The sequence below is a fragment of the Erinaceus europaeus genome, chromosome 12 (assembly GCF_950295315.1).
Source record: "Erinaceus europaeus chromosome 12, mEriEur2.1, whole genome shotgun sequence".
NCBI classification, from domain to species: domain Eukaryota; kingdom Metazoa; phylum Chordata; class Mammalia; order Eulipotyphla; family Erinaceidae; genus Erinaceus; species Erinaceus europaeus.
In genome coordinates this window covers 98,477,551-98,490,723 of record NC_080173.1, presented here as the reverse complement: position 1 = coordinate 98,490,723, position 13,173 = coordinate 98,477,551, and the positions used below count along the sequence as shown (strand labels likewise).

Here is a 13,173-nt window from a genome sequence, read left to right as displayed (position 1 = left end):
TGTCTACCTCCCTGCTCTTCCTCTAGAGCTAAAAGCCTGCAGGGTGGACTCTGCCCACGATCCTTCCCGTTACCTAAGAAAGCAAGACTCTAGGCTGCCGGCCGTCCTGCCAGGCAGGGGACAGTGGTCTCCCTACTGTGTGTCACAACACACACAGGCTGCCAAGAGCCGACAGTGGACCAGGTGGCTCCCAAATCATGAATACCCAGCTACCTACACGCCGCTATCCAGATACCTGCCATGAGCTCAGGACCCAGGCCACCCAGCAAAGCAGTCAAGCTGTCACCTGATGCATCAGGCTGGACACCCTCAGGCATGTCACTGGGCCCTGCTCTGTGCCATAGCCCGGGGCCATGCACAGCAGAGGCATCCTGGGGCCCCACCCTGTCTGAGCAAAGACAGTACCTCCACGGACAGCACACTCCCGGGCTTGTGCCGGAACGGCATGGTGGGGTCCTCGGAGTTGAGCGGCTGCAGAGTGGGGTCAGCCTCATAGGAGAAGGGTATGGGGCTGAGTGTTGCAAAATCAAAGACCAGGTTGTCAAGGATGAACTCCACCCGGACCCAGGAGTCCTCAGGCAGGCCTGGAAGTGCGGGCGTGCGGCACGTGATCAGCTGGGAGGAGTTCACATAGCACAGCTCCTCAAACTGGGCAGAAGGAGAGGGGGCTCAGCTGAGAGGACATGTGCTGAGGGGACCCAGGGAAGGTGGGGTGGGGAGAGACTCTGGGTACCTGCCACCCAAGGATGTGTGTGTGTGTGTGTGTGTGTGTGTGTGTGTGTGTGTGTGTGCGCGCGCGCGCGCACGTGCAGGGGAAGGGTTGGGGCCGGGCGGTGATTCCCCCATGCAGACAGGCGGTGCCCCATGGCTGGCCTACATGCTGGCCACCGCAGGAGGCTCCCAGGGCGCAGGCTGTCTCCGGGATCACACGGCGCTTCCGCCCAGGCCCCTGGTTGGGCTGCTGGGCTCTAGAGGCCATGGTCACTCGAATTCTCGGCATCTGCACCACATCCAAATTCTGGCCGTGGACCCTTATCTCTCGTCCTCCACTGAAACACAGTCTGCGTGAGCAGCCTTGAAAGCTCGGCCCAGCCCCAGTGCAAACCTCCACGGTCCCTCTTCTCACCACAGTGGAGAGTCCACAGTCCCTCACAAAGCCCTGCACTCCCACCATAGGCCGGAGCTCCCAAGACTGCCCTGCCACACGCCATGCTGTTGTCACCTGAGGAAGCTCTTGGTGGGGCCGGCTGAGGTGATGTTGGGGTCCGACGTGTACTCAAACTGGCTGTGCTGAAGCCTCCGCTCAGTGGCCCCAAACCACACAGACACGGGGAGCGAGGCTGGCGCAGGGTGGGCGCTGGTCTCACACTGCAGCTGTTCTGCATGCTGCTCCAGCAGTCTGGAGGAGGGAGCAGCAGGGGACACAGTCAGGCTGAGCCCGGGCAGGGGGCCCGCTCCCCCAGAGTCATTCCCCTCGGTGCTGACAGCTGTCTCATAGGTGACTCCAAGGCTGTGCCACCAGGCCAGCCTGAGCTTGGCTCTGAGAGGGCCTGGCAGCTTTCTGAAGGGGCAGATGTGTGCTCTCCCCAGTGCCCCACCCCTCCATCGAGTCTTTACAGAATAAGGAGGAGCCCTTACAGGTGACAAGGCCTGTCTCCAACTGCCACACGGATGTCTTCCAGCCGCCCGGTCAGGAGTTTAGAGCCAAGCAGGGTGACGCGGGTGCCGCCGGCTCTGGGACCCCGGGCCGGGAAGATGGACTGCACCTTTGGATCCTGTGGGGAGGACAGTGGGGAGAGTAGAGGGGCATGAGGTCGGAATCAGACGCAGACAGGAAGGCCCTCGGGTGGGGAGCCCCAGGCAGGCAAAAGCAGGGGGACTGGGTGGAGCCAGCAGAGCGGACGGTGGCTCACGGCGGATGGGGGAGGCGAGTCGTCAGGCACCTGGTAGGCGAAGTCGTGTTCAGAGACACCACGTCCTCTTCCTCGGACCTCCACTGTCACAGTGCCTGCCACCTCCCCCCCACTGGCTTCCGTGATACACACGAGTCTGTGGACACAGGGCAAGCTGGGGGACAGGTAGCAGAGAGGGTCCTTCACTCTCACCCAACCCTGGATTATGGTGGTGCTTGGGAATGAACCTGGGGTCTCCGAGCCTCGAGCCTCAGGCAAGAAAGTCTGTAGCATGAGTCCCATGTTGCATCTCCTAGCTCACCCTAGACTGTCTTTTAGCTTTGTAAATTTAATCTCGTGTTTTAGAACTGGTGGCTAGGCAGTCACCGGTAGTTCTCTGTCCTAAATATGTGTAGGGAAAACAGACACTCCAGCAAAGGTTTGCTTAAAATACAGCAGAGAGGTCCACCTGCAGGTTCCAATTCCTGGGTCTCTCCAGGGAACCCTGATATCAGCCAGGTATGGGACTTGAACCTGGGGAGTACCTCCTTGGGACCATTCTGGGTGTGCGCCTTTGGGAACCTGCAGCTACCAGCCAGGTCACCACGACCCAGCACCTCTACAAGCCGTGAGCTCGGAGAAGACCCCCTCTGCCCTCCTGAGGCGTCGCAGAGTGCTGCGACGATCGGCTGGCTGCTGAGAAGGCACCCAGAGCACTGCCGTCTGGGAGCAGAGAACCCTAACCCCACAGTGACGTCCACGGTCACCCAGAAAGCCAGGTGAGCACAGCTGGCAGAGTCGGGAAGTGGAGCCATCTCCACTTCCCGACTGCCGGGCACCAGGCAGGCTCAGGAGTGAGCCTGAGCAGCCTGGGTCAGAGACCCGAGGGGGAAGGGGATGCTCCAGGGCCTCAGTGGACCAGAGCAGGAAGAGGAGGGGCAGAGGAGCAGCAAAGCCCACCAGCTCACCTGCTGGAGACTTCATACTCCTGCACGTCCACAGCACAGGGCACTCCGGCCACCTGTACCGTGTGCTGCACATCCTGGACGTGTTGGCCCAGGTTGGAGCCCCTGATGGTGACGCGGGTGCCCCCATCCACAGGCCCAGTCAGTGGCTCCACCTGGCCCAGCACAAGACAGACTGTTGACCTGAAAGGCCTGGAGAGACAGCCCCACCCACCCACCTGCAGAGGCAGAGCCCCCACCCTCCCTCCAAAGGCAGCTGTGAGGAAGGGAACATACCGTGTGGATGAGGGGTGCAGGGCACTGGGTGGCCACAGCCTCGGCCTTGCCACAGGCCTCACGGGCCACGCAGCGTGGATGCTGCTCCTTGCACCACACACAGCCGTACTGAGGCACGGCAGTCTGGCAGCGGCTGCAGTCCTCGTGCCCCACGGAGCAATCGTACAGAACCACTGGGGTGGTCGAGATGGGGGTGAGAGGCATGCCCACAGACCCTGCTGCCCCTGCAGCCCCGGCAGCCCCAGGCAGTCAGCTCACCGTGCAGACCCTCAGCACTGTCCACACGCAGACGGCCGTCCCAACGCAGAAACAGCCCCACGCGGAGCTCTGGCTGCAGAGCCTCGTAGCTGAGCTGGAAAAATGGGGACGAGCTCAGAGAAGAGACCAAAAGGACTACTCGTGGGGGTACACGGGGCCCTGGGTCAGAGGTCAGGGACAGGAGGACCCCTTAGAGCCATGAGATCAGAAGCATGGAGACACAGGGTGAGAGGTGGGCACGGAGATTTGCCAGGGGCCAGGGCTGGTCCCAGCGGGCTAAGCACGGGGCAGACAGCCGGGGTCGGTAGCCAGCCTGTCGCTGGCATGCCCTTGCCCACCCAGGCACTTGAGTTCTGAACCTGGAGCTGCTGGCAGGTCACCCGGCACCAGGTATCGGGAGACGGCTCACACTCCACCACGGCCTGGACCACCACCTCACGGCCCTCCAGCTCCATCACACACTCATTCTGCCTCGCGCTGTCCTGGGGGCAGAGGACATACGCTGTCAATGCGGCACCCCCAGCACAGCCCCGGGTGGGGACGGACGCCCAGGCCTAAGCAGCGCTCACTCACCTGCAAGAGGTGCAGGTTCCTGCCCAGCAGCTGGATTTTCTGTTCCACGTGGACTGGCACCAGCGTGGAGCCCTGAACGCTCTCCACACAAGGGCAGGAGTTCGATCCCCAGTTCACCTCCTCCTGCAGGCACCAAGAGCAAGGCAGTCGATGGGGCCCATGCTGCCACCTCAGCCCACCCTGGCGACGCAGTGCCACCTTGCCCACACAGAACCCCGGGGGCCAGGCTGGAGTGGAGCCACAGACCACACTGCCCCTCGACCCTTCCCGACTCCCAGTCTCAGGAGGGGAAGGGGCTGCTCTGCCCCACGTCCCCTCCCCGGAGGCCTCCTTCCTGGGCTGGGCCTCACCAGCTCCCAGAGCCCGGGAGTGTCGTACTGGTAGTCAAGACTGGACAGGAGGATGAGTGGGGCGGGAGGGCCCTCATGCTCGGCCGAGTCTCCATCACCTGAGAGGAGGGTGGAAGTGGACAAGGCGGGCGCATCACCCCCCGTCCACTCGTCCGCCTCGGGCAGCTCGCCGCCTTCTCTCATGAGCCAGTCCAGAGCAGGCTTCGTGGAGCCTGCAGCCCCTGGGAAAGGGGTGGCAGCAGCAGTGCCGGGGGGCTGGTCCACGGGCACCGCAGAGGGAGGGGCCTCAGGGCCGGGGGCTGCAGGGGCAGGGGGCAGAGCTGCAGTGGTGTCTGAGGACCGTGGGGGGGTGGCTGAGAGGTCCTGGGGTGTGGCTGTGGGGCCGAAGTCAGTGGGGCTTGGGGCCGAGGTTCCAGGTGTACTGGGGGTGCTGGTAGCGGGGAACTCCTCACGGAGAGGCACCCCCGTGGACATTGAGGCAGGGATGGGGCCAAGACCTTCCCACGGCCCCCAGGTGCTAAGCAGGGCAGGCCTGGTCACAGGGGGGACATCAGAGGCCAAGGCTGTGGAGGCAGCCCCAGGCTCCACAGGAAGGGTGCCAGGAGCAGGGGTGTCTGTGGCCTGGGGGACTGTGGGTGGGAAGGGGCTGGGTGCGTCTCTCGCAGGAGGGGTTGGGGAGAGAAGCAGGCTCTGAAGGGGCAGGAAGAGAAAGACAGGAAGGGCCGCTCAGCAGGCAGGCGCGGGAGCAGGTGGCAGGCAGGCAAAGGATGTGTTAAAAGAAAAGGGAGACCAAGGAAAAGAGAAACAAAAACAGCCTATTAATTTTCCAAAGGAGGAAGGGGAAGGCAGCTCCAGGGGCCTCTGTGCTGAGGGGGGTACTGGGCCCAGACCTCCCCGGCCTCTCAGCCACAAACACCCTCTCCCAAGACAGGAGGGCTAGTCACAGGGGGCACACAGACCCCAGTAGTCGCAAGGACCCTCACCACAGGGACGCCTACCCCCCCACGCGGCCCAGGGGGGAGTCGCGCTCACCTGTCGGCTTGCCACCATGGGGCCACCATCACACGAGGCCTTGTGTGTGCACAGGTGCTGCCAGGTGCACCAGTTACACCCCCAGCGGCTGCTCACGCAGGCCCGGCACCTGTGAAGAGCAGAGCCATGGGGCAGGGGTTGCCCCAGGGCAGTGCAGAGGGTGGGGCTCAGGATGAGCAACTCACTGGGCAGACGGGTGGAGCTTCGTGACAGCCACACAGTCAAAGAAGGAGAGGGAGGCCTGGGCGACTGTGACGGCACCAAATCTGAGCTCCACGCTCACAGAGACGTGGTCTGCAAAGGGCGAGAGGGGGCCAGGGTTGAGGGTTGGAGAGGGGGCTCAGATCCCGAGCTGACACCCCAAAACCACAGAGAGGGCTTAGCACTTGAAGGAAGAGAAGCACCAGGGCTGGGGGTTCCGTCCACAGGGCACAAATCTAGGTGCGCCTGGATTCGCAGGGAGCTGGCCCCCGGCCTTTGGAAGACGGGAAACGGTGGGACTCCCAGGCCCTGAGGGCTGGCCCCTTCTCTCACCCACCGGCTCCTCTTGGCAGTGCTGGGGTCTCTCTAGGGTCTGGGGAGGGACACATCACACCAGACCCAGTCAGCAAGGCAGGAGTCTGGTAGTCTCCAAAGTGGCAGGAATACGACTCCCCCGGCCACAGTGGTGGAAGGTCTGGCACTGACAGAAAGACCTGGAGAGGAAGCCCAGGACATGCAGTTGGGCACTTTGAGCTCAAGCTTAATGGGTCCCCAAGTGGACAGGCACCGGCAGCCGCCAGCCTCGCAGTTTTCTCAGGCTTGGGTCAGCAACAGGTAGAAAAAGTGAGGCCCCCAGAGATGTGTCTTTGCATCGGACACCCAAACCCAACGCACCATCCCACTCACCTCCTTCCTCTCCTCTCGGCTGACATTGGCAGGACTCAGCACCGTCACCCGTAAACAGCTCAGCTCGGGCTGGAAGCTCCACAGCCACCGGTCTGGGCCCTGGCCCCGGGAACATTCAGAACGGCGGCAGCACCTGGGCGGGGGCGACCAGCATCTGTGACTTGAGCAGGGCCACTGGGGTGGGGACAACTACAAGCTCAGGGCTCGGGCAAGATCCTCAAGCGAATCACAACACCAAGCTGTGTCTGCCCCGGCGAGGCACTGATGGCCAAGCTGACGGAGAAGGTAGGGGGTCAGGAGTCGAGTTAGGGCCAGAGACCAAGTATCCTGGACAGGGGGGACGTGGAGGGCACAGGGCTGGGACTGGGCTAGGGGAGGTCAGAGGAGCTCAGGGGGGCACAGACCTGCCGAGCAGCACACACCACCCACAGTAGGGGTCCCTGTGAGCCAGGCAAGATGCACAATCCAGGTGCTGAGCACAGGAGGCCACAGGAACCTTGAGAAGCTGCAACAGCAAAGAGGCCCTGAGGCCCGCACTCAGCAGCAGGGGCTCACCCACTCTTGAGCCCCTCCCCAGGCCCGCCCGAGGCCCCGCCCAGCTGGCACTCACTGTGCTCTGGGTCATGACATACAGGTGCTCGAAGGTCCTGTCAAAGGTGATGTCTCTGCTCACCGCAGACCCCTGCTGGATGCTCTGTGTCAAGTATGACTGGCCATCACTCCCCGGGCCCAAGAAGACCTGAGGGTCAGAAACCATGAAGTCTGAGAAGCTGGTCTCCTGCCAGCCACAGGGCCAGAGGCCTCCTCTCCCCCAGGGAAGCAATTAAAGGTGGCGTTTCGCCTACAGCCCAGCTCTCGCAGCCAGGGAGCCACTGGGAAGCAACGCTCAGCCCTGAGAAGAAGAGCACAGGTTATCTCTCCTGGCCTGTCACAGATCCCAGTCCCAGCCCCAAGAGTCACGGGCAGTTCTACCTCAACTGGGACAGTGGCCTGTACCCTTAACATCCTGGGGCAGGGCCCAGAGCTTCCTGTGGACTCACCCTGTGCAGCTGGCCCTGACTGTCACCCAAGAAAGCAATGGTGTGTCCATCCTCCACGGTGACTGCCACGGCTGTCAGCTGAATCCCCGGCCACTCCAGGACTGGTGTGGCTTCCAGGGGGACCCGGCTGGCCATGGGGCTAGGAGTGTGGTCAGAGCCACAGGGATAAGCATCCAGGGTGTCCTGCAAGTGACAGGAAGCAGCAGTGAGCCCTGCTGGGCAGGGATGATGACATCTCTGCCCAGCCCCACTCCCTCAGCCAGCTTCCCTGCCCTGAACACTTCTGTCTTCCTGGCTGGAGTTCCTGGGACAAGCTCGTCCTCTGCACTTCCGCCCACTCTCCCGGTCTCTCTTCAGAAGTCACTAGATGACCACATCCCCGGCCCTCTCTGACATCAGCTCCCACAGCTGCATCCTGAGCCCTGCCCCAGGCAGTCTCCAGCGGTTCCTTCCCCCTGTTGACTCTACCTGGCTGGGCTCTCCCTTCTGCCATTCCGGGCCTGGGAGCTGCTTCCCCCAGCCTGTGCATTCAGCCTGACACACCTGCCTCCAAAGTCTGTCCCGGCTCAAGTGCTCATCTCCAGGCCCTGCGGCCCCTCCCCAACAGTCAGCTCCCCATGCTCAGTCCTTCCCTTTCTCGTCCATCCTGAGACGGGACTCAGACAAGTGCCAACTTCTGCCACCTCCCTTGCTCAAGAACCCAAACAGCTTACAGTCTGAGTTTAACCCTCAGAAAGGCACGTGCCAGAGTGACGCTCTGACTCTCACATACATCCTAAACTGGTCCCATTCCTCACATTCGGGGGGAGGGGGTCTCAAAAACCCCAAGTCTTTGCTCAGACCACCTACACAAAAGGCACTCACGTGGGAGTCGGGCAGTAGCACAGCGGGTTAAGCGCAGGTGGCGCAAAGCCAAGGACCAGCGGAAGGATCCCGGTTCGAGCCCCCGGCTCCCCACCTGCAGGGGGGTCGCTTCACAGGCGGTGAAGCAGGCCTGCAGGTGTCTTTCTCTCCCCCTCTCTGTCTTCCCTCCTCTCTCCATTTCTCTCTGTCCTATCCAACAACGATGACATCAATAACAACAATAATAACTACAACAACAATGAAAAACAAGGGCAACAAAAGGGAAAAAAAATAAATATAATTTTTTTTTAAAAAAGGCACTCACTTCAAGCTCACTTGCACAGATCTCAGTCCCCTGTGGGCCACATTAGCATAAAGTCCCCTCCACAGCCCAGACAGCAAGCACTTAACATCCGTCTACTGGGCCAGCCAGCCCCTGCACCACCACCAGCACCTCTCCAGTTCCCAGGCAGGGGGCGGTGAGTGCCCGGCCAGAGGCCTCAGAGATAGACCCTCACCACAGGCAGCTGTGCACAGTCAGAATTGACGTCATACTCGATGTAGGCCACCTTGGTTCCGTCTTCTGCTAGACCCTCCCGAGTGTAGCAGGCATCTCGTGTGTAATTTGCAAGGCGGTCCACCTCTTCCAGGGGGAAGGCACAGAGGGCAGAGGCTCCGGATGCCCCAGCAGCTGCTGACGGAGGCTGGCCCACGGACGGGGGAGCAGCCGAGGAGAAGGCGACGAAAAGCACCTCCCCCTGGGCTATCTCCCCTGATGTGGCCACAGCCGCAGCCTGGATCAGCCCGTAGCGGCCACCCCGGCAGGCCAGAGGCAACTCCACGTAGGAGTAGTAGTGTTGGTCCCGCAGGCACACACGGGACACGTAGGCACGAAAAGCCCGAGACTGAGCCTTCAGGTCCCGTCGCAGGAACAGGAAGTAGGCGCTGGACCCGCGTGCAAAGGCACTCACAAAGTGGTGGCTGTACTCAGAGAGGCGACCCACGGCCAGCTTGGCTGTCTCCTCGTAGGAGAAGGCGGCTTGGGGGTCCGGCGGCCTTAAGGCCCGGGTTGTGATAGGAGGGATGCCACCCCCTACACCCTTGCTGGTGTACCCCCGGCCCACAAACAGAAGGGGCTCCCCAGTCAAGCCCTGGGCCACCAGTCCCACAGTGCTGACCTCAGGGTCATTGGCAGCGACATACTGGGTGTCCCCAGGCCGCTCTGGCCGCAGCAGCAGCTGCCCAAGCTGTCCCAGACGCCGCTGTTCACAGACCCCCTGGTGCACACTCCCGCACACCACCAGGGCCCCTGGGCTCACCAGGAGCAGCTGGTTCAGGTTGTTGGTGGGCTGGGCTTGGGGGCACTCTTCAGGCACCACAGGTGGCAGACAGTCCCTGCTGTCCAGCACAGGGCCAGTGGACACGGTGGCCTCCAGCTGCAACCCAGGGCTGAGCTGGAACAGGAAGTTGGTGGCCCCGAGGTAGAGGGTGCCTGACGAGGGATCCTGAGCCAGGTGTTGCAGGTGTGTGTCATTGGGCGTGAAAGCAGCTGGAGGTGGTGGCTGCAGGGCGAGGACCCACCCGGCCCAGAGCGTCTGGAGGAGAGCTGGGCCGAGGGCAGGCATGGTCACCTGGCAGGGAGAAAGTCAAGTCAGGCTCGAGGGCTGTGCGACGCCGGGAGGTGCCAGAGGAGGCAGGGCAGTGAGGAGAAGCCCCTGGTCCAGGGTGACCCTCCACACTAGCAAGGGGCCAAGAAGATTCTGGAAATCTCCACCAGTCCATCCCCACCAGCATTATTCTCTCAGGGCACTTGTACCTCACCCCACCTTTACCCTACACTGCCCTCTGTCACCCCAGGGCCAGAGGGTAAGTGTCTGGAGAGACGGAGATAAAGGAAACATCTCTCCCCCTGGGGATCAGGGCTGGAAGGGGCAGGAGAGCAGGTGATAAGGAGCCTAGAACCCTGAGGAGGGTCAGGCTACCCCCAAGGAATGTCAGTTCCCTAGAGTAGGAGACAGAAGGGCTAAGATTGCTCTCCTGGGCAATGAGAGGCCTGTCAGGCCAGGAATCCAGCAGAGTGATAACGGGACAAAACAGTCCAGAGGAGAGAGGCTGGAGAGGCTGGAAGGCCTGTCGCCCGCCATCTCCCTCCTGGGAGAGCCCCGGGAGTAGAGGGAGCCACACTGCCCCCAGATGCCTGTGTGCGGTCAGTCTCACCTGGCAGGGCCGACTGGCTTAGCAGACAACAGCATGACCTGTGTGGGAGTCACCTAGCCAGGGAAAACAGAGTGTGAAGTTGGGGGATGGGCTGCCTGCTTGTGAGAACCCGGGTGCCCCAACATGGAGGCAGCACAAAGGTACCCCTCCCTGCTGTCCCAGCCTGCCAGTGGAACTGGGCCCAGCCTGGCCCTTGGCCACCAAACACATACCACAGGGGACGGCTCCTCAGAGCCCACACAGGGAGGGGGAGGCAGTGGAACCAGGCACCATTAGGGCCTGGGAAAGGGCAGTGAGGAAGGAGCCTCAGCAGGACCCCCAGCACAGCCCTGCCTCTGTAGCCCCCCCTTTGAAGTCTCCCACTGCTATCCTCTGCCCAAGCTCCATCCTACCAAGGCACCCACGTCCACATCCTCCACTCAGACCACAGGCCATTCTAGCCCCGACTGCCCCCTGCCCAGAAGCAGACACAAGCTCACACACACAGCAAGAAGCAAATGCACCACCCACCTGCATGCACACACCACACCCAGACACATGGACATATGTGAGCGACTGTACACAGGCATGAAGACAGACACACCACAGACGCTGCCCACACTTAAGACACCTGCACAAAGACACACACACAACCTCCTTCCGCGAGAAGTCACACCACAGGCAGGCATCTCCCCAACCCACCCACTAAAGGCAGCATATGCACCACCACCCACACAGGGACACCTGCAGACACATGCACACTTCCCTGGTTCGGGCCCTAAGTCCTAAAGGGTTGTGGAAGCCAGCTTCCCTCTTGCTAGTTCCTCTCCTGCAGATCAGAGCAGAACCAAGGTGCAAGGTGGCAGAATGTGTATTGGGCAGGGATAGTCTAGGCCCATGGTTGGCTGTGCCCACCATCCCTATGGCCTCTCTACGTACTGCGTATGCACTTTCCTCAGAGACTCCTCCTTGCAGACCCTAACAGGGCCCTACAGAGACCAGATAACACAGCAACACCAGCTCCCCAGGCCTGGATGGCCCCAACTGGGAGTATCAGGACTAGGTAAGTGTTGGGACCTGCTTCGACTTCCAGCTGCCTGTGCCCAAGTCACAATGCCTGGCCCCTTCCACAACCAGATGTGAGGCCTGCTGTGCAGAATGTCCTGGGAGCTCCTGGCAGGGCAGCTCAGGTTGGCTCCTCCCAGCCAAGACCCAGTAGGGTACTCCCCGATGTCGAGGTCAAGGTCGAGGTCGGCCCAGAGTGAGCTGAGCTGGTCGAAAGGTGTGGAGAAGATGCAGCCCAGGGGAGCAGGGAGCTGTGGCCATAGTCTGGCTGGGCACTGCTCCCAAAATAGCTTGGGGGTTTCCATTTTTAGTGTGCAGAGAACAGGGCAGCTCTTTGGGAGAGGGAACAAGGCTGCCTCTGTTTGCCACCCGAGGGGGTGGGGAGAAGGGGGTGGCAAGGAGATTCGTGAACCCAGTGAGAAGTCCAGGACTGTGGCAAGGCCTGGCTTCCCAGGAGCCCCCACCTTGTTTCCAAGGGATGGGGAGGAAGGTTTGCATGCTGAGGATGAGCTGAGGCCACCCCTCTATGCTGCTGAAGAGTGCTTCCTGCTGTCACCTCACTCCCATTCACTCCCAGGGATGGGCCTTAGGCAGAGAGGCCTGTGGTTAAACCAATATTCACGCTTGTATTCACTTACAAACATTTGCTCAGCGCCTACTGCTGTGCCAAGGTTCTCCAAGCCTCAAGGGGCAGCTACCAAGACACTCCCCAAAGTGAAGGCACTCCTGGATGGAGTGGCCCACAGGAAGAGGCTGGGCGGGCTCAGAAGCTCCCTGGGCAGAGGAGACCAGAGGCTGACCCACGCTGGGAAAAGCCAGGCTCCTTCAATCACTGTCCTGTGAAATGACCCTTCTCCACAGGCCACGTGTGGGTGGAGGAAGAGAGGGCCAGCATCATTTTCCCTTCCTTATTGGGCATCCGTCTCTCACATTTCTCACAGGCTTCTGTCATGGGTGAGCAGCCCCCATCCCCTCACAGCTACTCCCTCCCACCTCACCGGATCCAGAGTCTTTGGGGGGCACTCAGGGCCAGAAGGACAAAGGCCAAACCCCTCACCCCTCTAGCCCTCTCCTACCTTGGTTAGTGCCAGGGGCCCAACCCCCTGGGTCTTTCTGCCTCTCCACACTCTCCTGCAGCCACAAGGCAGTTCCCACAGCCTGGAATGCCCAGGCCCCAGCTACCCCATTAACTTCTGACACCACCCTCTGCTGTCCCTGCCTCCCGCTCCTCCTCCGTGTGCAGAGGGGGAGGCAGGTCTCTTCGTGCTATGTGGAATATGGGATGTGTGCTGCCAACCACAGTCTCTTCTCTCTTCCACCCTCCCACTTTGGAGGTGTCACTCCTGGAAGGCAGGCGGTGGTGGAGGAGTGCGATTCAGAGGCCCCAGCAACCAGGATACAAGTTGAAAGGATCCCCATTTCAGACAGGACACCCAACCAGTATGGGGCCCACAACTCTCCGTCTCCAAGTTTCTTGGTCACTCTGGGATTAGAGCAGATCAAGGTGTCTGTCCCACTTTTATTAATGACCAGGTCAGAGCTTCCTGAAAAGGCTGTGCAGGAACCAAGCCTCAGGTCCCCAGTCTGCATGGCCAGGATCCCGAGTCCGTCCAGGTCTCCGGCCCTGCTCAGACTCCCAGCCAAAGCCTTCACTGCCTGTGTAAGGCCTGCCTTGGGGGCCCTTTTGGGCCCCCCCTCTCAGGATCCAAAGCTGCCTAATTTCTGAGGACAGCAGGCACCCCCAGCCCACCTGCGCCCGTCCTCACAAACTCTGCTAGCAGCCCTCCCATGGAGA

The 13,173-nt window shown here is 61.5% G+C and overlaps 2 protein-coding genes across 9 annotated transcripts in view; both read right to left on the bottom strand.

Annotated features, from left to right (window-relative positions):
- Positions 1 to 13,173, bottom strand: part of CCDC51 (coiled-coil domain containing 51) — a 36,265-nt gene that overhangs the window by 1,385 nt on the left and 21,707 nt on the right. The window lies entirely within an intron of this gene.
- The window catches only part of PLXNB1 (plexin B1), a 30,912-nt gene that overhangs the window by 10,673 nt on the left and 7,066 nt on the right, over positions 1 to 13,173 (bottom strand). For 5 of the 8 annotated variants that reach the window (XM_060204700.1, XM_060204699.1, XM_060204702.1 and 2 more), the window contains exons 2-21: positions 10,335 to 10,387; positions 8,636 to 9,748; positions 7,275 to 7,457; positions 6,845 to 6,973; positions 6,639 to 6,739; positions 6,235 to 6,367; positions 5,885 to 6,041; positions 5,532 to 5,640; positions 5,347 to 5,455; positions 4,315 to 5,004; positions 3,965 to 4,087; positions 3,751 to 3,873; positions 3,392 to 3,485; positions 3,134 to 3,306; positions 2,861 to 3,012; positions 1,944 to 2,049; positions 1,639 to 1,775; positions 1,223 to 1,399; positions 878 to 1,049; positions 406 to 648 (exon numbers count right to left, since the gene is read on the bottom strand). In XM_060204700.1, coding sequence (XP_060060683.1) covers positions 406 to 648; positions 878 to 1,049; positions 1,223 to 1,399; positions 1,639 to 1,775; positions 1,944 to 2,049; positions 2,861 to 3,012; positions 3,134 to 3,306; positions 3,392 to 3,485; positions 3,751 to 3,873; positions 3,965 to 4,087; positions 4,315 to 5,004; positions 5,347 to 5,455; positions 5,532 to 5,640; positions 5,885 to 6,041; positions 6,235 to 6,367; positions 6,639 to 6,739; positions 6,845 to 6,973; positions 7,275 to 7,457; positions 8,636 to 9,742 — 4,218 coding nt within the window. In that variant the 5' untranslated portion in view covers positions 9,743 to 9,748; positions 10,335 to 10,387. Of the gene's footprint in view, positions 1 to 405; positions 649 to 877; positions 1,050 to 1,222; positions 1,400 to 1,638; positions 1,776 to 1,943; positions 2,050 to 2,860; positions 3,013 to 3,133; positions 3,307 to 3,391; positions 3,486 to 3,750; positions 3,874 to 3,964; positions 4,088 to 4,314; positions 5,005 to 5,346; positions 5,456 to 5,531; positions 5,641 to 5,884; positions 6,042 to 6,234; positions 6,368 to 6,638; positions 6,743 to 6,844; positions 6,974 to 7,274; positions 7,458 to 8,635; positions 9,749 to 10,334; positions 10,388 to 12,016; positions 12,153 to 13,128; positions 13,149 to 13,173 lie in introns of those variants that run through there. The other 3 variants (XM_060204703.1, XM_007533586.3, XM_060204704.1) reach the window with 3 other exon arrangements.